Raw genomic sequence first — 20,750 nt, forward strand, 5'->3', positions numbered from 1 at the left:
AAAGTCTGGATTAAAAAGGCCGGGGGGGGTTAGTTGGGAGGGGTTTGAAAAAAAAAAGGGGTTTTTTTTTTCGGGGTGTTTTTTTGGGAATCATTTTTTTCCCCGGCCCCCCCCCCCCCCCCCCCCCCCCCCCGAACAGGTGCTGTATTATGTATGAGTGAGAGTTCTTGGACGCCCCATGGAGTAATCTGTAATTGATATCGCTATTTCTATTATCATAAGATCCTTTTACAGAGTAGCAAGGCGGGAAAGGACATGCATAGGATTCTCAATTTCCAAGCGTTGAGTCAGCTGATATTTATATAACTAAGTAGAATATGAGGGAAGAATGGAACTCGGATTAGGAGATAGGTATGGAATATCAAAGTTTTATTTCCCAAAAAAAAGGAAGGGAAAATACGTCAGGTTGATTCATCGAAGATAACATTCGTAACGGTTTCTGCTACGTTTCTTTCTTCATCATAAAATTAAGTCTAGAAATATGTATAACTATATGTATATATTTCTAGAACCGCCAAAAATTTTAACAACCCCTACGCCTCTCTCCACCACCTCCCCAGTGCCCCAACACCACTATCCCCAACACCATCAAGCACTTCTTCAAAGCTAATCTCGATCCTAAACATCCTCCCATCGCCCATCCCACTCCCTCCACCAACAGGAACCACAAGCCCCCAGCCCACCAAGCGCTCCCACGCCTCTCTAGCCACATCCTTGCCCCATACACGCCCGGGGGTGGCTGCTGCGCCGGACGCGGACGCGGATATCTTGGCCGAGGTCAGCAGTCGGACATACTCCGCATAAACAGCAGGAAATGACAGCGTGAAGGTGGTTGCGGCTTGGGCTTGAGTCGCATTGAGACCAGGTTCGTGCAGGGCTGTTAAACGGGTGGCAACTAGAAGGAGGGAGAGGGGGAGGGAAGTATTGCTTGTCGAAGAGGTGGAGGGGGGAAAGGGGAGAGAAGGTGGGTCCGGGCAGGAAAGGGGGTGGGAAGAGAATGATTTGGGGGTCGGGGTTACGAGATTCCGTGGCTTGTTGGAGGTTTGTTGGAGGCTATGGTAGAGAGTAGAGACTGGAAGGAGGGCGCTGGCAAAAAAATCCTTGGGGGACTTCGTTTGGTGGTAGATTGTTTGGAGATGAGTTTGAAAGGCGGAATCAGCCCAGAGATGCTATTTTCGGGTATCATTCATGTCAGTGATCAGTGACCATGGAAATAGGAGTGTGCGTTAAAATATACCTGGATATATTCATTCCATCCCTCAAGTAGCAGTTGACCTTGGCCAGATTTCAAATCATCCAGACCAGTATCGGGAAGCTCCTCTTCATTTAAGGTAATGCCTGCCTTGCATATATCCGAGAATTCATTAAAAGTCCTCGGCCGGGGAAGAAATACATATCGATGGCTAAATCTACTTTTCACTCTCTTTTCCAAATTTTCGGTGACGTCGACTTTGGTTGTCAATCCCAAGACCGCCACGGGAGCTTTTCTCGCCTGAGCAATATCAAAAAGATTATACAACAAAGTCTGGCGCGGATGGTAGGCAAACAAGTCGAACTCGTCCAAAACAATGATGACAGATTTTGCCGTCGCGATGGCATCGGGATCCCCAGAGACTCCGAAAAGCTCTTCCGGATGCGAGAGGAGAGCTAGCAATGAAGTCATAGTATCAGCATAGCTGATTGTTTTGCTTGTCTCATCTTCCGTGTTCATTTCGCGCCCCAGCTGTCGCCAAATCTCCCTCAATGCAACCCGGTCATCGGTATGAATAAATCCGTTCAAACGCACGACATGGAAGTCATCTCTGTGGTCTTTTGCCAAAGATGAAATGACGGCTTCCACAACAGCGGTTTTTCCGCAGCCCCGCGAACCAAGGAGAAGTAGCGAGTTGCCTTCTCCCGTGACAACGGTCTGCTCGACGAGTTGATGAACCGTTTGATATTGGGATTCAAGGCACTGGAGTGGGATGGGCTGTTTGCCCGTAAGCTTTTTGAGAATAAATGTTGTGAGAGACCCGGCGTGGCTCTCAAGTTGGTTTTCTTCACACAATGTCTTGAACTCGTAAGCATATGGCGGTAATTCCTCAGGCTCGAGCGTGTGAGTGTCATTGTCCACAAGCCCCTGTTGTAATTGTAGGGCAGACATATCCTGGTCATCCTCGTCCATATCTTCCACCCCATTTTGTTGGACAGATGAATTTAACCCCAACCCATTTGTAACTCCATTTCGCAATTCCTCTGCTACTACCTCCCCATCATCACTGGGGACTTCCCACACATCCCCATCATTCGCTTCTCGATTGTTTACCGAGGGCGTACCGTTTCTTTTCCCCGTTGATTTCCCCACATGCACCTCGGCATTGGGACTCATCCCCGTTCGAACATCAGTCCCATTAGCCATTCTCCCATGCCGCTTCAGTTTCGAAGAGCTCACCGCACTTTCATCTCCTCTTTGTCCCCGCCCATTTGCTTGTTTCTCACCCTTCCCCGTCCGTAGAGGCCGCTTCGACGTCTTCACAGGTTCAATCACTTCATACTGTTCTGCAGGTCTTCTCAGTCGAGCCCTAGGCCTCAAGCTCCGCCCAGACGATTTCAACGAAGCTTCCGGAACGCTTGCATTATTCTCTTTCAACTCTTTGCCTCCATCCTCCTCCCCGTCCTCCACATCTACATGTCCATTTAACGTCCCGTTCAAATTCCCACTCACGCCCCCAACCTCTGACTTCCCGCATTTCTTCCCCCTCGTAGTTCTGGTCACATCATCTGCGGTATGTCCACCCATTGGAACCTCCTTTTTTCGGTCTCCCGCACCATTGCCAACGGTTCCTGCGACTTTTCTCCGCTTCAGCGGGGGTGCGGGATCCCCGAAGTCACCCATTGCGCAAGCAGTTGGTCGATCACCCAATTCACCTCGAATCCGATGACTTTATCGAGGAGGAGTGGATATAGGTTAACACGACTTGAATGTGCATCGCATCGTGAACGGCAATGGCAATGGCAAAAGCCAACGGTTCGTTGAGATATGTCAATATGGCTTTCGGTTTGGGAGAATTACAGCCTTTTGGTCTCCGGTGTAAACAAGGGGAAAGAGCGAGTGAGGTTGGCAATGGCAAGTAGAACTGTGTCCGGTGTATATTGAAACGGTCAAGTCATGTAGTCACTGTTATCCGGAACCTTTCTAAGCCTGTCAGCTTAGCTGGTCATTGTTAGGAGCTGCGGAGCTTAAAGGTTTCTGGGTTGAAGTTCGCGGCTCAAGGATCGCGAAATCATGTGACTTTGATACCCTCAACTGCCAGTAAATTTCTCCATGAAATTTCATTGAACTATTGAAAAATTACGGAGATCGTTCTGGATCATAATCTACTAAACCAATATAGTATAATTTATATAATTTATGTAATTTTGTCACAGTCTGAATCCATGGTTCCCTTTCTGCTCTCGCTCGAAATTTCCCCTGAAAAGTACTACTAGTATATATAAAACTTTCAACTTCGTACGTCAAGATAAGGTTATAAAGTTTTAGGGGGATGTGGTTGCACCAGGCATGACTGCCACTTGATCCTGTCGAATAGGATACTCCTGGTTCGAACTCTCTCTTGGAGTCCTGAATTTCACTTTTTTGGTCCTTCGGAAACAGCATTTCAAGAGAAGGGCATGGCAAACCATACTAAGAAGGCTTAGGTTTGCAGAAGCGATGAACCGCGGAGCTGGTATACAAGATCTATTAGGCTTCATTTGTACCCAAGTATCGTTCGTGGTTGTATTTTCGACAGCATCTGAGCTTTCCACAGTATTATTGGGGCTAAGCGGATCTTGTTAGTGGTGACAACCTTCTGAGGCTCTATCGGTCGGGGACTTACATTGGCAACCCGACTTGACCATCAGGCGAAGTGCTTGAAGCTGTGGAATAGAATGTATTCGTAACTCGTGGAAAATTGCCTCCTTGATTTTCTCCTAGTTGTGGAAGAAAGGAGGGGCGCGAGACATATTTATTGATCATGTTCATTTCATCGGGAACAGAGGATGCACAGCTGAGGCCATTGTTGTCACTGTTCCCAGATGTTCCGATATATATCTATTGAAAGGGAAGATTTAGCAAACTGAACACATGTGAAGAGATCCCGGCGATGGATTTACGTACGGGAAGCCGCGCAGAAAGTTCCGACGCATAACCGCAGGGAAGTTGCCTCACAGTACCGTGCTCATCGATCATACCGAGATGGGGTTTTCGCGCGAGCGTTTTTGTCTATGATATTAGAAGGAGGCTTACGCAGCACAGCTCAGGAAAACGACGGAAAACGTACCTCGTCGAGGATCATAGTCATCCCTTTTCGACAATCAATTTTGGCTTGATTTAGGGAAATGGGGTCACTGTCAATGGGATTCGGGATCTTGTCTGTGACTTCTTTTGCCTGGTATAGATCAGGGTTTTTTATGACTGGAAAAAGTTAGACCTTATTTCTTAGGAAGTTTTGATTGAATCTTACTTTTTGAGATTAATTTCCATAGAGATTTATAAGCGATGAACGCACTGAGAAGGTCGGCGGTATATAGCTCTGGGAAGCTTTATGTCAATTATCAGTAGTTAGGAAAGTCAAAAGTGACATTTACCACACAAACGATAATCTAAAACAACAAACGGTCGTGTAGCTTTTGCATTAAACTCATGGAATGACCGAACGGAGTTGTAGCTCATGAGGATGGCCTGAGTCCTCTGTGGATACTTCGAAACTTGGGCGGGAAAGTCATTGGCAGCTTGGATGATAGTTGGCAGGTTCCAACTCGCCTGGAATAATTTTAAGTCAGCTATGGGTTCGCGAAAGGAAAAAAGGAGTTTGTCTTCCACCTTTGGCTTTTTGATGCTCCCACCCCCTGACCAGGTTACGGAAACGCTGAGCTCAGTGTCAGTCCAAATATCTTGGTTCTCACTATCAGCCATGGCTCCACTCAAGGGCTGGAAGTATTTCGTAGCCGAAAGTTGCATCTCTGCCGCCATTTTCACCCTAGAGATCTTATTCTTGTCCTGGACTTTGATACTAACTATGGCTGAAAATGCACCACCCTCAAGGAAGCCGGCGATAAAACAATCACCATATACCTCTGAGAATTGATCGGGTTCCAAGCCATCCAGCGGCCGAAACTCCAATTGCGTTGGGTTGATGGGGAGCTCGTTGGTCACTTTGACGGAGACGATGAAATTGATATCACTTTCGCTGATACTGTTTTCTTTTACAAAACTAGCGGAACCATTGCTGTGACTACTGGCGTAACTGATAGTAGCACTTGAGGAGATATTAAGGGTGTCGACAACATCTGCAAGATTGTCGATCGCATGGGCGGTATAAGTGACAGTCTGGTTTACATTTGAAGCCTTAGCTTTTTCTGTCCTTGTGCGAGGAGATCGCTGCAAAGAGTTATCAACTGGTTGTGGAGCCTCTTCCACTGAAAGGATGTTGTCGTCTCTCTCAGCGGCATCAGCATTGTCTGGTGGGAATTCGCCTGGTAGACAATGATGTGGGCTCTCTGAACTACCGTTTTGTTCATGAACTATTATCGCATCGTCGATGCAAATTTGTTGCGTATAGGAGTTGAACCTAGCACTAGAAATTAGCATTCAGAAACCCCTGAAATCAAATGTGAGGACCGAAGTTAACCCTTGACCAATTCGCATCAGAGACGTGTAAGGGGCGAGTAACGTCATCCCCAAAGACCTTGGAGGTTATAAAAGGAGCAATTGCGCCGGGTTTTTGTACTTGTATGGACTATATGTTGGAGGATGGATGATAGGAGCTCAACTGTTAGGCTTTTTAGATGGATTCACTTGAGTAGAAGCTCAAGGGATGAGAAGGGAGTCAGTTACCTTTCATACGATGGATACTCGGGGCGATTTTGATGTCAAAACAGTCAGGAAGCTGCCATCAATCTTAACAACAAGAACAACAACCGATCGTGCCTTCATAGTTAGTTCTTCTAAGATGAGGTTTTGCGGCAGGTGGCTCCGGCTGGGCTAGGAGCAGCATTGAACATAATGGAGTTCTCCTTGGGCAATAATGCTGGTTTCGCTGATATGTATACTTCTTCCTCGCCGTAGTTAGTATCTGACGCGTGACAACTTACTTGAACTGATATTGAACAATTACAGGAACAAGCAGCATTGGTCGCATCCACACCCTGCTCCATATCAAGTCCCATTATCCCATTATTCACCTTTGACACAAAGAGCCAACAACATCACAGCGGGCAGCACCGCACATCAGCCTGGTTTCAAGCTTTCGTAATTTGCCAAATGCTTCATGATGGGCAACTGAGTCTCCAGCGTGCCGCCTGTGCGACGTTCCCCAGAACACAGATTCAAGCCTCCTCGGGCCCGGGCAATCAATCCATCGGTTCGTTCCTCAATTAGCGCCGACGGGTAGTGCTTCTCTAATTCCAAATCGTTGTGCCTCCCAATAAGAAGCGAGGATTTTTCATCCAGAAATGGGAACTAGCCAGTCGCTTGACGCTCGAGCGATGCAGGGCTCCGATCAGCAACCATCTCTGATGGCGGCTACATCCTATATCTGCACACGATTTGCATTGCGCAAAAAGTTGTTTCTCTCTCCACCTCTCCGCGCCGAGATTCTCAAGCCACCATGCTCGGAGGATCCAAGGAAAATGGCCTGATGTACAGAGTATTGGCGTTCGTCTTTTCTTTTTCCTTTCCTTTTCTTTTCTTTTTTTGCCGTTCTTCTCCTTTCGTTCGCCGGCAATCTCCCCCGAGCCCGAGCTCGTGCAGTTTGCCGTGTTCCCCCCCGCCTCCTTTCTCCTTCTTGTGCAAGAGCAGCAGGACAGGCTCTTCGCTTTTGCTTTTTTTTTTTGGTCAATGCATTTGTTTTGTGCTGTGTACTGTACATACATATGCCACTCAGACAAATGCCTTCGATTTCATCTCGTGTCGCTCATTTTCTGGTTTTTGATTTCCCTCTCAGTCAAGTGTCAGTTTGACTGACCGTGTTCCTTATTAGGATCTATCTCTGGATATTTCCCCCTAAGCTTTTCCTGCTTTCAATATTTTCCCCAGTGTTTGCGTAGCGGATGGAGTCTGAAGAGCTCCACAAGCGCATGAAGGCGCTCCATCAGGGAGAGAAGCAAAACGATACCTACAAGGTACATATATATAAATCTCTCTCTCTTTTTTTTTTTTTTTTTTTTTTTTTGTAAAAAAAGGACAAACCAGGCCTCTTATCTCAGTCACACCTTTATATTTCTGTTTCTACCCCACAGCCCCATACAAATGTACATGTACTATCAAACCTCAATATATATACATATCTGCAACAACATAAAGACAACAAAATAAAATCATCAAAAACTAACCCCATTACCCCCCTCCGTACCCCTCCCCCAAACCACACAGGGCTACAACCACGACCTCTTCCGCAACCGCGTCCGCTACGAGTCCGTATCCCACGGCCCGTGCCCGCGCGCCTCCTTCCTCTTAACCGTCACAGAACCCTTCTGCAACAAGGTCGGCGCGCTCCACGGCGGCTGTGCCACCACCTTAATAGATGTGACCTCGACCGGGCTGCTGATCGCGCTCTCCAAACCGGGCCATTTCTCCCTGGGAGGCGTCACGCGAACGCTAAATGTGAAGTTCGTGCGGCCCGCGCCGATGGGGGTGGAGGTGAGGATTGTGAATGAGCTGGTGCATGCGGGGAAGCGGCTGGCGTTGGTTAGGTCGGAGATTAGCAGGGTGGATACTGGGGAGGTTTGTGTTATTGGGGAACATGATAAGGTTAATACGGATCCGGAGGCGGGGAGCTTATGAGTGGATTGTTCGGCTTTTGTTTTTAGGACCGTTGGGGAGTGAGAGACGGGAATAGGATGTCTAACGGCGAGGGCATGTTAAGCGGGGAGCTTTATAATCTTAAGTCAATCGTTTTGGTATGCATGAGGGTGTGGCCCTTGCTTCAAGTAATTGTGGACCTCATGCATGGTTAGCAAAATTTTTCCAGTCAATAATGAATAACGAAAAGGGAAAAAACTGATAAAGTAAGGTGGCTGCCTCTATACCCATCTCATACCTGGCGCAAAACACGAATACTATTTGCCCGCGCTTGGTATTGATGCAGAACAACAAATGCATATAAAATTAATGTAGACGGCAAAATAAAATATCATATCACTCTTTAACATGCCCATATTTCTCACTCCATTCATCAAGCTACTTAAAATAAGCAGTTGAAAAAAAAAATGGCAGCAAGGCCATCATTATCAAAAGTGCTCCTTCACGTTAGAAAGGAGTAGCAGTAGGAGAATGAATAAACAAACCATACAACCCGGCGCTGGATACGGGGTTAAAAATGGTAGGGGAAAATGGAAGAAAAGGTCAAACAAGCTCGAGAAGATGGAAAAAGAACGTGGTAGTTGGAATTAAAAAAAATGGAAATGTTGGCAAGATGTCATGAAAATAGATAATAGATTCCCTATCATTCTATATCTATCCCATTTTGTTGTTATGCTACTTATAATCGTGACATGCCAATCAATGGTAGCTGTGCTTGACATTTGAGGACGAATGTCGCTGAAACTATTGCCATGTGCAAGCCCATTTCGTTAAGAAATGTTTCGAAGAACTTGCCCATCAAACATTTTGAGGGAAAGTAACCCCTTGAACGAAACCTCTTCTTTCGAGATGGTTGTCCAAATCTGCGTATCGGAGAATGAATTCGCGCTGTGATTTGAGGCAATACCGAATAATTTTGATTTATGTCAGCCATATTGTCTTCCGTAGGAATGCAGGGGTCTCATGTTTAACCGGAGCAAGTATTATGTTGAAATGCAGTATAGCAACTAAGCGAAAATTAAAAAAAAAAAAAAAAAAAAAAAAAAAACTCACCCTGACTTTCTTCCAGGACGAAGGATCCCACCAGAGGTAGAAGCCACGCTCACTGAGCCCTCGCTCAACCTCAACAGGACTTGGGTATGCGTCATCTCTAGTCAACCATGCGCGCTCCACTTTGTGGTATCTCCATTTCCGGCCCATGAGTTCTTCTGCAACAAGCTCCTGCATGATATCCCTGGGCATGCTATAGAATATATAGAAAAGCGTTTCGTCGCTAAAGCTAGGGATACGGGTTTGCAGTGGTTGGACATTGGCAACATTATAGCAAGCTGGTAAGGTGTAATCCACTTGGAGTGGCACCGCTGAATTTGACGAAATAAACGGAGAAGCAAAAGATGGATGAAGCGGTCTGATAGGAAGGTAGAATTGTTAAGACACTTCAAATCTCTTTTGGTGTAAAAAATTAGAGGGCTTTAACTTACTCTGGATGATTTAGATCCAGGCCAAGAGTCATCAAATCTTGTCCGACAGCTAGAGCAGCAACGTCAGGATTTTCGTTGTGTATCAAAGTCAGAAGCCCTTGAAGCCCGAACCTATCGCGATCAGGCATCTGGCTGAGTGGGCTTTGCTCAGAGGATTGTCCTTGTAGTGATTGTTCCTGACCGTCGGCCCCAAAGCTACTGGATTTTGGTTGACGACTTTGGGGTGGCGGTTGTATGACCGCTTGGCTTTGTTGGTCTGAGTATGCCTCTGGCCGAATAGATCGCTGTGTAGACGAAGATCCGAGATCCTTATGACAAACGGTTAATATGGAGCGCCAACTCGCAAAATGAAAGGGGTGCTTACCTCTTTCTCCTGGGAAAGTCCGCCATTCTGTACCTGGCCCATAGGAGATCTAGATGCCGAGATGACTGCAGAGGAGGTGAATACTCAGAAACAAAAAAATAACTCAACATAAGGTAGGAACTGACCACCTGACCCGCCTGCGCCTGGAGATATGATCCTGCTATCTTGCTGTCCATTAACCATATTTCCGGGTAAGGTACGAGCCTGGCCAGAATGGCTCTGGTTGAGGTTAGGAAAGGCCATCCCGCCTCCGTAGTTACCAAAGGCTCCGGACTGAAGAAGGCTTGCTCGTCTTTCCTGGCCAATGTCCGCTGGCGCATTTCTCCCTAATGGTGGGAACTCGTCAATATTTCCTGTTTGAGGTTGAGTGCTTGAAAGCTGACCACTTATGCCTTGGCCTCCATTCCTGAAGTCATCTAGCTGTGCTGCGAATTGTGCTGCGGAGGGAAAAAGGTCTTCGTGAGAAGCATGTGATTGTGACTGCGGTTGGGTTTGCGAAACTCGAGATGGCGGCTGGGTCGTAGGTGTTTGCGACTGTCTTTGGATGGCACTTTGCTGATTTACTCGCTGGCTAGCGTTGGCCCAAGTAGCTTGCCCAGAAGCTGAAGATTGAGATTGTTGCGGAACACTAGAGAGGGAGGGGAATTCGCTGATAGAAGATATATCTGGGGTTAGCTTCAGCTGGCGGTGGTGTAAACGTGCGATTCTCCCGCCCCGATGGGGAGCTCCTCTGCGCTTCATCCTCGTGGGGTAGACAGATGACTGAGGAAAGTTGATGACTTTGCGAAATTATACACAGCCGTAGCAATGTGGGATGGAGATGTAATAAATGACGACATGTTGGTATGGCAACTTACGAGAGGTCTAATGGTGTTGCTGGTTGAGATCCACTTATGCCTTGTGCAAAGCTGTTCATGGTATTCACAGTCCTTTGCTGGCTACTTTGTAACCCGGGTGCACCCCCCATTGGCAACCCGAATCCCCAGTTGGCACCCGTCCCTACATCAGATCCCCAGTCAGTATATAGATGTAAAGCTGGACTTCGGATACCAAATAATAACCGCACCGAGTTTACCATTTGGGAGGCGCGTAGAAGCTAATGACGGATTTGTGGTTCGTGTTTGGGGCTGTTGCTGGGTGGGGAAGCCTGACATCCCCCGCAACTGCTGTTGGCCAGGACCTGCATTGCAACCCAAAATATCAGTATCTCTTTCCTATCCTCTCATCTAGACAAATTGTTGCAATGGTAAAACGACGAGTAGAACTGCGGAGAGAAGCGCTCCTTCTGGGGCATGGAGTTTAAGGTGTGGCTGCTTGAATGAGCTACCATCCTTCCAAGTAGGAGACAACAAGTTCCCATAGAAACATACACCGCAGAGGAATAAGGGCATTTTCTCAAGTGGAAGGCCATGGAGCAGGAGTTATCCCGGTACCAGGGTCTGAGCGGGAGGGATGAGACGACAGAACAAACCTGGCCTATTCATAGTGGAAAGAAGCTTCGGAAGCGTTTAAGAGGGTGTTCTCAGGTAAAACGAATATTGCGCGATAGCGCCAGTGGTATCAATGAGCAAGATGGCGATGGCGTGCGGAGGACAAACGTAATGGACCATGGCCATCCAGCAGCATATGCATCAGGATTAACGCTGGGAGCAAGTGGAAACTCAAGCGCCAAGCGCGCGGCTATACGTTACATGGGCCCGCTCGACGTGACGCATTTTGTAAAGACCTACACAACCTTGCGGCAGCTCTTTGAGATTATGTTGGTGTGAAGAATACTGGACAGCCTATTACAACTGTATATGTGATGTCAATATTGGTATGTCTGAAACAAAGCTGGAGACTGCGGAATTTCTGGTGTGCTATTGGGAACAGCCAATTTTTGAATTAAAATGTATTACTGGGCAGTATACTATAGTTGCTCCGGTGCCCCGTCCAGTTCAGGTGGGAAGTATTATTAAGTCTGAAAGATGGAATAAATATCGATTCTTTCAAAGCTGTCCGTTTATTTACGGTCACGGTGTCATTCGTTTTGTGCACAAGGAGGTACCAATAAGTATCGTAAGTTATATAGTTTTCTGGGAAAGGCTTTCGCGGCTGTGGTACAAATGATTTTCCAAGCTCCTCAAAACTACAGCTGCAAACACAGACTGTCCACAAAGGTCCCCTGATTACGGAGTACCACTAGCAGTGTTGCCGCAGGATGCCCATCACAGCCCGGAGAGGTCGTTCTCGCTAAATCACGTGACAGCCTAGTTCTGTTCTCCTTTGCGAGAAAATTTTCGCCCTTCGAAAAACATCAATTCCCTCCCATTAGCTCTGAAAGATGCCTTCTCGAACTATCACCCGTCTTGTGAGACTATATGGAGGTACTCCGCTGGTCGAATTACCTCCCATTTTCCTTGCTCCTGCTCTCCAATTCCCTTCATTACACTTTGCTTCTTTCCAATGCTTGAAATTCTCCACCACTCCTGCTCCTGGGTTGAAACGGGACCTCAGCAAACACCGTGGTGTATCTGCTATTCACAGAACCGGTCCGAGGTACCCCCTTTCAGTGTCGAAGTACACTTTGCCACGTCCAGTTAAACCGAAAGAGCAGGAAAAAAGGCCTAGCAATCCGAAGCATGGCCTCTGGGGATTTTTTGGCCCTGATCGGAAACCTATCCCAACCCCAGAAGAGGAATACGCTCATGGTATGTACACACAGCTATTTGAGATGAACGATTGAGTCAATGGAAAGACAAGGCGACGTTGCTAATACTATCGTCCAGGGCGCGCTTGGTCGATTCAAGAGCTTAGGCAAAAGTCATGGGATGACCTTCACAAGCTCTACTGGCTCTGCGTGAAAGAACGCAACCGAATAGCTACAGCCCGCTATGAAAGACAGCGGCTACAAGCTGGCTATGGGGACTATGAGTCTAACAATCGCGACAAAACAGTAAGTGCTTTATTTCCTGTTAACAGCATTTGTTTGACCATTCCTTCGCTATGTTATGGCCTCATTTTTGTGATGAAACATTCTTTCACTCGCCGATATGACTTCTATTGGGACCGCTTAAGCCCGATAGAAATGATATGTGTTTGAAACCGTTTTCCTGATAATTGCACTTTATGTCAACTGTGATGATATTTTGCAAACGCCTAAAATCTTCGCCTGCCCTATTCTTTCCCTGTTTTAAAGTACGTACAAATTGATTAACTCCTTCATTATTGGGAATAACAGGTTCGTGGTACGCAACAATCGATCAAACAAGTTCTTCGCGAGCGATGGTATGCCTGGGAGGACGCGCGACAACTTTATGAAAGCGGTGAATATTCTCCTGCTGACGCACAAGTGATGGAAGCGGAGGCTTATGCTTATGAGCCACCAGCCTTAGATGTGGAGGAACCGAAAGGTGAAGCATCGGATTCGGTGAAGAGTCCTCCATCTTCCTAAGTTGGCTTCTTGTGCCATCCATTTTACCACGTACTGTATTGTGGTCGCATTCTTGTAGCTTAATAGAATGGAGACTAATTTTTGCCTTCCGAGTTTGGGTTGAACAACCTGTTCTAATAAATTTGTGTTTCATAATACTCTTGACGGTTTTCGTTTTTTAACGTGGCTTTACTGTTCTTTTATATCCAATAATGCCACAGTGATTGCGCTCTCAACATGGGCACGCACCGACGCCACTCTGACAACTTCGGACGATTTTACCTACTTGCGGTTGCCTGTAGGTAATTTCTACTTATCAAATTCGTAAATAGGGCAGGATAGCTTAACCTAATCCACGTACTATTGATATTGATTGCACTATTGCTTGATGTCAATGAGTAGTTCTGCCGACCAACTCAGAGGGGGCGTCGGCATGAATCCAATGATAGCGTGTTTGCGGGGAACAGACCAGCGGTGGTGGAGTAAAACCATGGTCCTCAACCAGAAACCCAGAGCTTGTTCAATGTTTCTCCTCACAACAGTACCACCCTCACTCAACTGAACTACCGCATATTCAACCTCCTTATTACCCTCTTCTGTGAGAATTGCCCTTGCCTTCCTGAAGTATCTTTGATTTTCACTATGGAAGACATCTTGCCTGAATATGATGTGGTGGTAATGGGTACAGGTATGGCATTTACCCCACCGCTACATTTGGGCTGCAACTGACCGACTTTCCAGGTTTGACGGAGTGTGTTCTTTCGGGGTAAATACATGACCACCTCGCCCCAAATACGATATTTATGAGAAGCTCTTAACTAATCCCTCGTGCAGCGTACTCAGTGTCAAGGGGCAGAAGGTTCTTCATATTGACCGCAACGACCACTATGGAGGGTGAGTTGGCGTAGCCCCGCATCCCTGTGGAACACTGATACATCCCAGTTTACTAACGATTTCAATAGAGAGGCTGCCTCTGTTAATATAGAAACAGTTTGTTTTCCCTAGGGAGATCCCGTTGTGTCCCGAGACCCCATCGCTAACTATTTTTGATACAACTAGCTCTTCAAAAAATTCCGCGATGTGAAACCGGGTGAAGAACCATGGAAAAAATATGGCCGTGTCAACGACTGGAACGTCGATTTGGTGCCCAAGCTTCTCATGTCGAACGGGGAACTGACAAATATCCTGGTCTCGACTGATGTTACCAGATACCTGGAATTCAGGCAGATTGCGGGAAGCTACGTGCAGCAGGGAAGCGGCCCCAAAGCCACCGTTGCCAAAGTCCCGTCTGATGCGGGCGAGGCGCTTCGATCTTCACTGATGGGCCTGTTCGAAAAGCGACGGGCGAAGAAGTTCCTCGAGTGGGTTGGAGAGTTCGATGAAAGTAACCCAAGTACCCACCAAGGTTCGATAGACATTCTGCCGAATCTCTTTTGTCCCGAATCGATCCGTACTAATATGAGTATCAGGGTTAAATATGGCAACATGCACTATGAAAGAAGTCTATGACAAATTTGGCCTGGAGCCGCCCACAAAGGACTTTATTGGACACTCAATGGCGCTTTACCAGTCTGACGACTACATTACAGAACCGGGCAAGGCGAAGGAGACAATTGACAGAATCCGTCTTTATGTCAACTCTATGGCCCGTTATGGCAAATCTCCCTACATCTACCCACTCTTTGGTCTCGGTGAGCTTCCCCAGGGCTTTGCTAGGCTGTCTGCAATCTATGGGGGCACATACATGCTCAATACCAACGTCGACGAGGTTCTCTACGATGGCGATACGGTGTCAGGCATCAAGGCCACTATGAAAGAAAGGGGAGAACCGGGAGATGGCATAACCTTCACAACAAAAACCAAGAAGATCATTGGTGACCCCACCTACTTCCCTGGAAAAGTCAAGGTCACTGGCTACCTGCTCAAGGCCATTTGTATCTTGACCCACCCAATTGATAAAACGGATTCGAACGACTCCCTGCAATTGATTATTCCTCAATCTCAGGTTGGCCGAAAGCATGGTAAGCTTTAGTCCCATAAAACATATTCACGTCCATTGTTTGAAGAGTAGCGCAACTATGTTCCAGTTCCAGCTGCTAAGAATGAATATGATAAACCAGATGTATATATCGCGATGGTCTCTTCCGCACACAACGTCTGCCCGAAGGGTTACTACATCGCTATCGTCTCCACCATTGCCGAAAACGAAGCGAACCACCATATCGAGCTGGAGCCAGGTTTTGAGCGCCTCGGGGCTATCGAAGAGAAATTCATGGGCCCGCCGATCCCATTGTATGAGCCATTGGAGGACGGCAGCAAGGACCACATCTATATTTCGAAGAGTTACGATGCCACCAGCCATTTCGAAACAACAACTGGTAAGCAAATTTTCTATTTGCACATATATGTATCAGATTTTGCAGAAAGCCCTTCCTGAGCTAATTGGGAAAATATTACAGATGACGTGAAGGATATTTACAAACGAGCCGAGGGACACGAATTGGTCGTTGAGGGTTTGAGGGAGGGTACGAACCTTGTCGGAGAGGAGTGAAGGGGAGTGAAGGAGAGTTATTGGCAGTAAATAGTCTTTTTCTCAAGCTGATGACAGATGCAAGTAGGTAGAATATATTGGTTTGAAAAAAAGGATCAATTTGGGGGGTGAGGGGTTCATTGAGGATACTACGTTTCTCATTTTGTTAGTTGTTTGGTTACTTTCTCTTTCTCTCTCTCTCTCTCTCTCTTTTCTACCCCTTCTTTTCTCTCTCTCTCGTTTATCTAATTTACAGTTCATTTCCTTAGCGTAAATGATAAACCCATTGCTGTGTTTTTTTCAACAATGTTCTTTGCAGCGTTTGAAGGATAATCGTTTGAAATGTAATATGCTCTCTCAGGCTCTCAACCGACGCTCTGCGGTGGGTTGATTGCTTCTAAACGAAGTGTCCTTGACACATGATGATTTGGCAATACAGGCATATCGGCTCTGAACAATCAGGCACTAAGTAAGGAGATTGTGGGCATCTAAAAATCAGGCCTCGTTACTTATCTCGTTGATAATCGGGGAGGCATTGCTTGAAGGAACATCTGTAACTTAAACCCCCCGCAAACAATGACTAAGCAAGGCCATCCACCGCTATTCCTAAAGGAGCAAAATGACAACATGCCAAGCCTGAATTTTCCTCCGCAACCGAGCCCGATTCGGAAGGATAACAAAACATCCCGCAACAAATCCGGAAGACACCATCTCAGCGCAAAAGGGCGAAGAACACCATCAAAAACAAGCAGCAGCCTGCTCATTCGAATCACCGCGCCTTTTTGGCCGAACTTTGCATCCCCTATCTCCGCGATTTTACACGCATATCAAGCTCCATACAACTCATCTGCGCTTGGAACAAATCGAAAGAATCACGAAGTCCAGTTTTGAGAAAACCTAATTCGGGCCAATAATTGTGCGCCGCGGGCAGAACCGCGAGGAGAAATACAAAACAGCAGCCATGCGGATCGTGGAGGTTATCATTGACGTGAGTACATGCGATAAGTGGGAGAGTGATATTTTAAGGACCTACATCACTTCGTTTTGGCATGATATGCTGATGTTGCCTTACGTGTAGGGGTTTAAATCTTATGCTGTGCGCACTGTGATATCAGGATGGTGGGTTCTGAGGTTGTATGCTGCGCTTAGAGAGGGGAGGGTACTGAATTCGGTTTATCAATTAGGGACGAATCCTTCAACTCGATCACCGGCCTCAACGGCTCTGGCAAATCCAACATCCTCGACAGTATCTGCTTTGTTCTCGGAATCACAAATATGAGCACTGTACGCGCCCAGAATTTGCAAGACCTGATCTACAAGCGCGGCCAAGCAGGAGTCACGAAAGCCAGCGTGACCATAGTATTTGATAATCGCGACAAGTCGAAATCACCAATTGGATTCGAGGAATATGCGAGCATATCGGTGACGAGGCAGATTGTATTGGGCGGCACCAGCAAATACCTGATTAATGGACACCGCGCGCAACAGCAGACTGTGCAGAACCTTTTCCAAAGTGTGCAGCTGAATATCAATAATCCGAATTTCTTGATTATGCAAGGGCGAATTACGAAGGTGTTAAATATGAAGCCGGTGGAGATTTTGTCGATGATTGAAGAGGCAGCTGGAACACGTATGTTTGAGGATAGAAAGGAAAAGGCTGGAAAGACGATGGCAAAGAAGGAGACAAAGGTGCGGGAAATCGAGGGACTGCTGAAAGAGGAAATTGAGCCGAAACTTGAGAAATTAAGAGGGGAGAAGAGAGCTTTCTTGGATTTCCAGCAAACTCAAAGTGACCTCGAGCGTCTGACTAGGCTTGTTGTTGCCCATGACTATTTGAAGAATGGGGAGCGGTTACGCCTGGCTGGAGAGGAATTTGACAACAAAAAGCGAAAAGTTACCGAGCTAGAGAATAGCATTGCGCGGCTCAAGGGTGAAATATCTCATCTGGAGGAAGATGTGAAGAGGGTAAAAGCGCTTCGAGAGAAGGAGCTTAGAAAAGGGGGCAAATTCCAAGCGTTGGAAGACCAAGTTAAAACTCACTCCCATGAAATGGTGCGACTGGCCACTCTGTTAGACTTGAAGACCTCGAGCATGGCGGATGAATCAGAAAAGAGAGAAACGATGGAAAAGACAGTGACTGAATTGCAAGCTCTACTGAAAGGGAAACGGAAAATTTATGATGAATTACAAGCCAAGTATGATGATGCAAAAGCTGGGCTGGACAGACAGACGGCTGAAGTTGAACAGAAAGAAGAGCTTCTTCAAACACTGCAAACAGGCGTTGCGTCCAAGGAAGGCCAGGAAAACGGCTACCAGGGCCAGCTTCAAGACGCGCGAAACCGACTTAGTTCCACGGCCACAGAGCAAGAACAGGCGAAACTCAAGATATCCCATCTCGAAAAAAGGATCAAAGAGGAAGAGCCCAGAGCGAGGAAGGCCAAAGAGCAGAATTCCAATCTCCTAAGGGACCTTGAGGAACTTCGAAAACAGGCCAAGAAGCTCGAGTCAGAACTCGCCAAACAAGGATTTGAGCCGGGTAGAGAAGAAGAGATGTACCAGGAAGAATCCAGATTGCAAAAGAGTATCAGAGAGCTGCGAAGCCAGGCAGATTCTATGAAGCGAAAGGTTGCAAATATCGATTTTAACTATTCTGATCCTTATCCGAATTTTGATAGGTCGAAAGTTAAAGGGTTGGTCGCCCAGCTTTTCACTCTGGATAAGGATAAGACCCAGGCCGGAACTGCGCTCGAAATCTGTGCCGGTGGACGTCTTTACAATGTTGTTGTCGACACGGCGGAAACTGGTACTTCCCTGTTGCAAAATGGTAAACTTCGAAAACGTGTCACGATCATCCCCTTGAACAAGATTTCATCTTTTAGGGCCTCGGCTGAGAAGATTGCAGCTGCGAAGAATCTGGCACCGGGGAAAGTAGATCTTGCTTTGTCTTTGATAGGATTCGACGATGAGGTCGCTTCTGCGATGCAATATGTCTTTGGAACAACGCTGGTTTGCCAGGATGCTGACACCGCAAAGCGAGTTACATTCGACCCTTCCGTGCGTATGAAGAGCGTAACTCTCGAAGGAGACGTGTATGATCCTTCGGGAACCTTGTCGGGAGGAAGCTCGCCAAACTCAAGCGGCGTCCTCATAATCTTGCAACAACTGAATGAACTTATGGGGCAGCTGGCACAAAATGAGCGAGCTCTCCGAGATCTACAGGAAGCCATGGCGAAGGAGAAGAAGAAGATGGACCTTGCTAGAGCTACTAAGCAAGAGTTCGATCTTAAAGTGCATGAGATTAAGTTAGCCGAAGAGCAAATAAATGGGAATTCGTCTTCTTCTGTAAGTGTTACCTTGAAGGAGAACGTACGTTAAGTTGCTAACAAATGGCAGATTATCCATGCTGTTGAAGAGATGAAAGCAAATATCGAGCAGCTTAAGAAGGACATTGAAGATGCCAAGAAACGACACACCGAAGCCAGCAGAGACATTAAGCGTATTGAAAAGGATATGAGAGAATTTAGCAGCAATAAAGATAGCAAGCTGGCGGAATTGCAATCGTCGCTGGATTCGCTCAAAAAAGGGCTCAGCAAGAATTCGATCTCTGTTAAGACGTTGCAGAAAGAGCTCCAGGCCTCACGGCTTGATTCTGAGCAGGCTGGAAGTGACTTAACTGCGGCGGAAGAACAGCGTGCCGAGGTCGACCAAACTTTGAATGCTCAAAAGGAGGAAGTTGAGGCTTTGAAACGGGAACAAGCAAAATGCAAGGTTAGTTCTGAGATCCTTAACATTTGTAATACATTACTATGAGCGAAACTTGCTCACTAACACCGCGCACAGAAAGCACATGATCTTGCTCAAGCCCAGCTCGAGGACGAACAGGCCAAACTAACTGGATTTGACGATGAGCTTCGAGCTTTGGAAGAGGCATCTCGATCCAAAGCAGCACGAATTACAGAAGAGGGCCTTGAATTGCAAAAGCTAGGCCACCAAATTGAGAAGTTCCAAAAGGATCAGCAAAATGCCGCACAGCTGGTAGCCAGCATGGAGAAGGAACATGAGTGGATCTTGGATGAAAAAGATAGCTTTGGACGGCCAGGCACGCCGTACGATTTCAAGGGCAAAAATATTGCCGAATGCAAAGCCTCCCTACGTAACCTGACGGAGCGATTCCAAGGGATGAAAAAGAAGATCAATCCCAAGGTCATGAATATGATTGACAGCGTTGAGAAGAAAGAAGTGGCGTTGAAAAATATGATGAAGACTGTCATTCGGGACAAGAAGAAGATCGAGGAAACTATCATCAGCCTTGACGAGTATAAGAAGGAAGCATTGCAGAAAACTTGGTCCAAGGTTAACGGTGACTTTGGCCAGATATTTGCAGAGCTGCTTCCGGGCAGCTTCGCTAAACTTGATCCCCCTGAGGGTAAGGAGATTAGTGATGGCCTGGAGGTAAAGGTTAGTCTGGGTAAAGTGTGGAAACAAAGTTTGACAGAATTGAGCGGTGGGCAAAGGTATGTGTTTTTCTCACTTGATTTCACATTTATTTTTCTACACGAGACGAGCCAACTAACCAGAAGAATCATTATGTTCTCGTAGATCTCTTATCGCTCTCTCGCTTATAATGGCTCTTCTCCAATTCAAGCCTGCACCCATGTACATCCTCGACGAAGTCGACGCTGCATTGGACTTGTCGCACACGCAGAATATCGGTCGGTTGATCAAGACACGATTTAAGGGGTCGCAGTTTATCGTGGTCAGCTTGAAGGATGGCATGTTCCAGAATGCAAATCGTATTTTTAGGACTAGGTTTAGTGAGGGTACCAGCGTTGTTCAAGCGCTGACACCGGCTGATTTGAAGTGAGACGGCCTCCAATGTGCTGTGGCATTGGGCATGTTGTGATGCCTCTTTCTTTCTTTTTTTAACCCCATGTTTTCCCTTGACATATACTCGGTATTTATTCTGATATGGTTTGAAGTGATGATTTTCTTTTGTCTGTGGTTTATGCTCTTTTTGGATTTGTTATTACCGGCGTATCCATCGATTCCGGCGTTTTGGGAACAGAGGCGAGAGCCATTTTGTGGATGAGGATTATTAGTGTCTGTTACTTTTTATTTTTAAGCAATTTAGGGAAACAGCG

General features: G+C 46.7%; 7 protein-coding genes across 7 annotated transcripts; 4 read left to right on the top strand and 3 right to left on the bottom strand.

Moving 5' to 3' along the window:
* Nucleotides 1-533: 533 nt before the first annotated feature.
* Nucleotides 534-2,875, bottom strand: HCBG_08179 (origin recognition complex subunit; the record flags this gene model as incomplete). Its single annotated transcript, XM_045435228.1, has 2 exons — nt 534-1,169; nt 1,238-2,875. 2 exons carry the CDS (start codon nt 2,873-2,875, stop codon nt 534-536), a joined length of 2,274 nt encoding a protein of 757 aa, XP_045284534.1.
* A 484-nt stretch (nt 2,876-3,359) lies between these two features.
* Nucleotides 3,360-5,956, bottom strand: HCBG_08180 (uncharacterized protein; the record flags this gene model as incomplete). Its single annotated transcript, XM_045435229.1, has 7 exons — nt 3,360-3,799; nt 3,858-4,072; nt 4,302-4,435; nt 4,485-4,561; nt 4,638-5,597; nt 5,659-5,759; nt 5,867-5,956. The coding sequence occupies 7 exons, from the start codon at nt 5,954-5,956 to the stop codon at nt 3,517-3,519; spliced, it is 1,860 nt and encodes a 619-aa protein (XP_045284535.1).
* Nucleotides 5,957-7,071: 1,115 nt separating this feature from the next.
* On the top strand, nt 7,072-7,804 carry HCBG_08181 (thioesterase; the record flags this gene model as incomplete). The annotated part of the gene is made up of 2 exons (XM_045435230.1): nt 7,072-7,143; nt 7,394-7,804. The coding sequence occupies 2 exons, from the start codon at nt 7,072-7,074 to the stop codon at nt 7,802-7,804; spliced, it is 483 nt and encodes a 160-aa protein (XP_045284536.1).
* Nucleotides 7,805-8,429: 625 nt separating this feature from the next.
* Nucleotides 8,430-11,246, bottom strand: HCBG_08182 (NOT2 family protein; the record flags this gene model as incomplete). The annotated part of the gene is made up of 8 exons (XM_045435231.1): nt 8,430-8,710; nt 8,876-9,230; nt 9,304-9,611; nt 9,668-9,732; nt 9,793-10,316; nt 10,525-10,666; nt 10,743-10,847; nt 11,139-11,246. The coding sequence occupies 8 exons, from the start codon at nt 11,149-11,151 to the stop codon at nt 8,621-8,623; spliced, it is 1,602 nt and encodes a 533-aa protein (XP_045284537.1).
* Nucleotides 11,247-11,990: 744 nt separating this feature from the next.
* Nucleotides 11,991-13,100, top strand: HCBG_08183 (50S ribosomal protein L4; the record flags this gene model as incomplete). Its single annotated transcript, XM_045435232.1, has 3 exons — nt 11,991-12,357; nt 12,436-12,602; nt 12,888-13,100. The coding sequence occupies 3 exons, from the start codon at nt 11,991-11,993 to the stop codon at nt 13,098-13,100; spliced, it is 747 nt and encodes a 248-aa protein (XP_045284538.1).
* A 621-nt stretch (nt 13,101-13,721) lies between these two features.
* HCBG_08184 (secretory pathway gdp dissociation inhibitor) lies at nt 13,722-15,910 on the top strand (the record flags this gene model as incomplete). Its single annotated transcript, XM_045435233.1, has 8 exons — nt 13,722-13,767; nt 13,821-13,845; nt 13,914-13,973; nt 14,042-14,069; nt 14,139-14,484; nt 14,549-15,100; nt 15,200-15,457; nt 15,539-15,910. The coding sequence occupies 8 exons, from the start codon at nt 13,722-13,724 to the stop codon at nt 15,628-15,630; spliced, it is 1,407 nt and encodes a 468-aa protein (XP_045284539.1).
* Nucleotides 15,911-16,570: 660 nt separating this feature from the next.
* HCBG_08185 (condensin subunit) lies at nt 16,571-20,473 on the top strand (the record flags this gene model as incomplete). The annotated part of the gene is made up of 6 exons (XM_045435234.1): nt 16,571-16,597; nt 16,688-16,743; nt 16,794-18,975; nt 19,003-19,377; nt 19,450-20,123; nt 20,209-20,473. The coding sequence occupies 6 exons, from the start codon at nt 16,571-16,573 to the stop codon at nt 20,471-20,473; spliced, it is 3,579 nt and encodes a 1,192-aa protein (XP_045284540.1).
* Between the last annotated feature and the right edge of the window lie 277 nt (nt 20,474-20,750).

This window comes from Histoplasma capsulatum (assembly GCF_000150115.1).
Source record: "Histoplasma capsulatum G186AR genomic scaffold supercont2.13, whole genome shotgun sequence".
NCBI lineage: Eukaryota > Fungi > Ascomycota > Eurotiomycetes > Onygenales > Ajellomycetaceae > Histoplasma > Histoplasma capsulatum.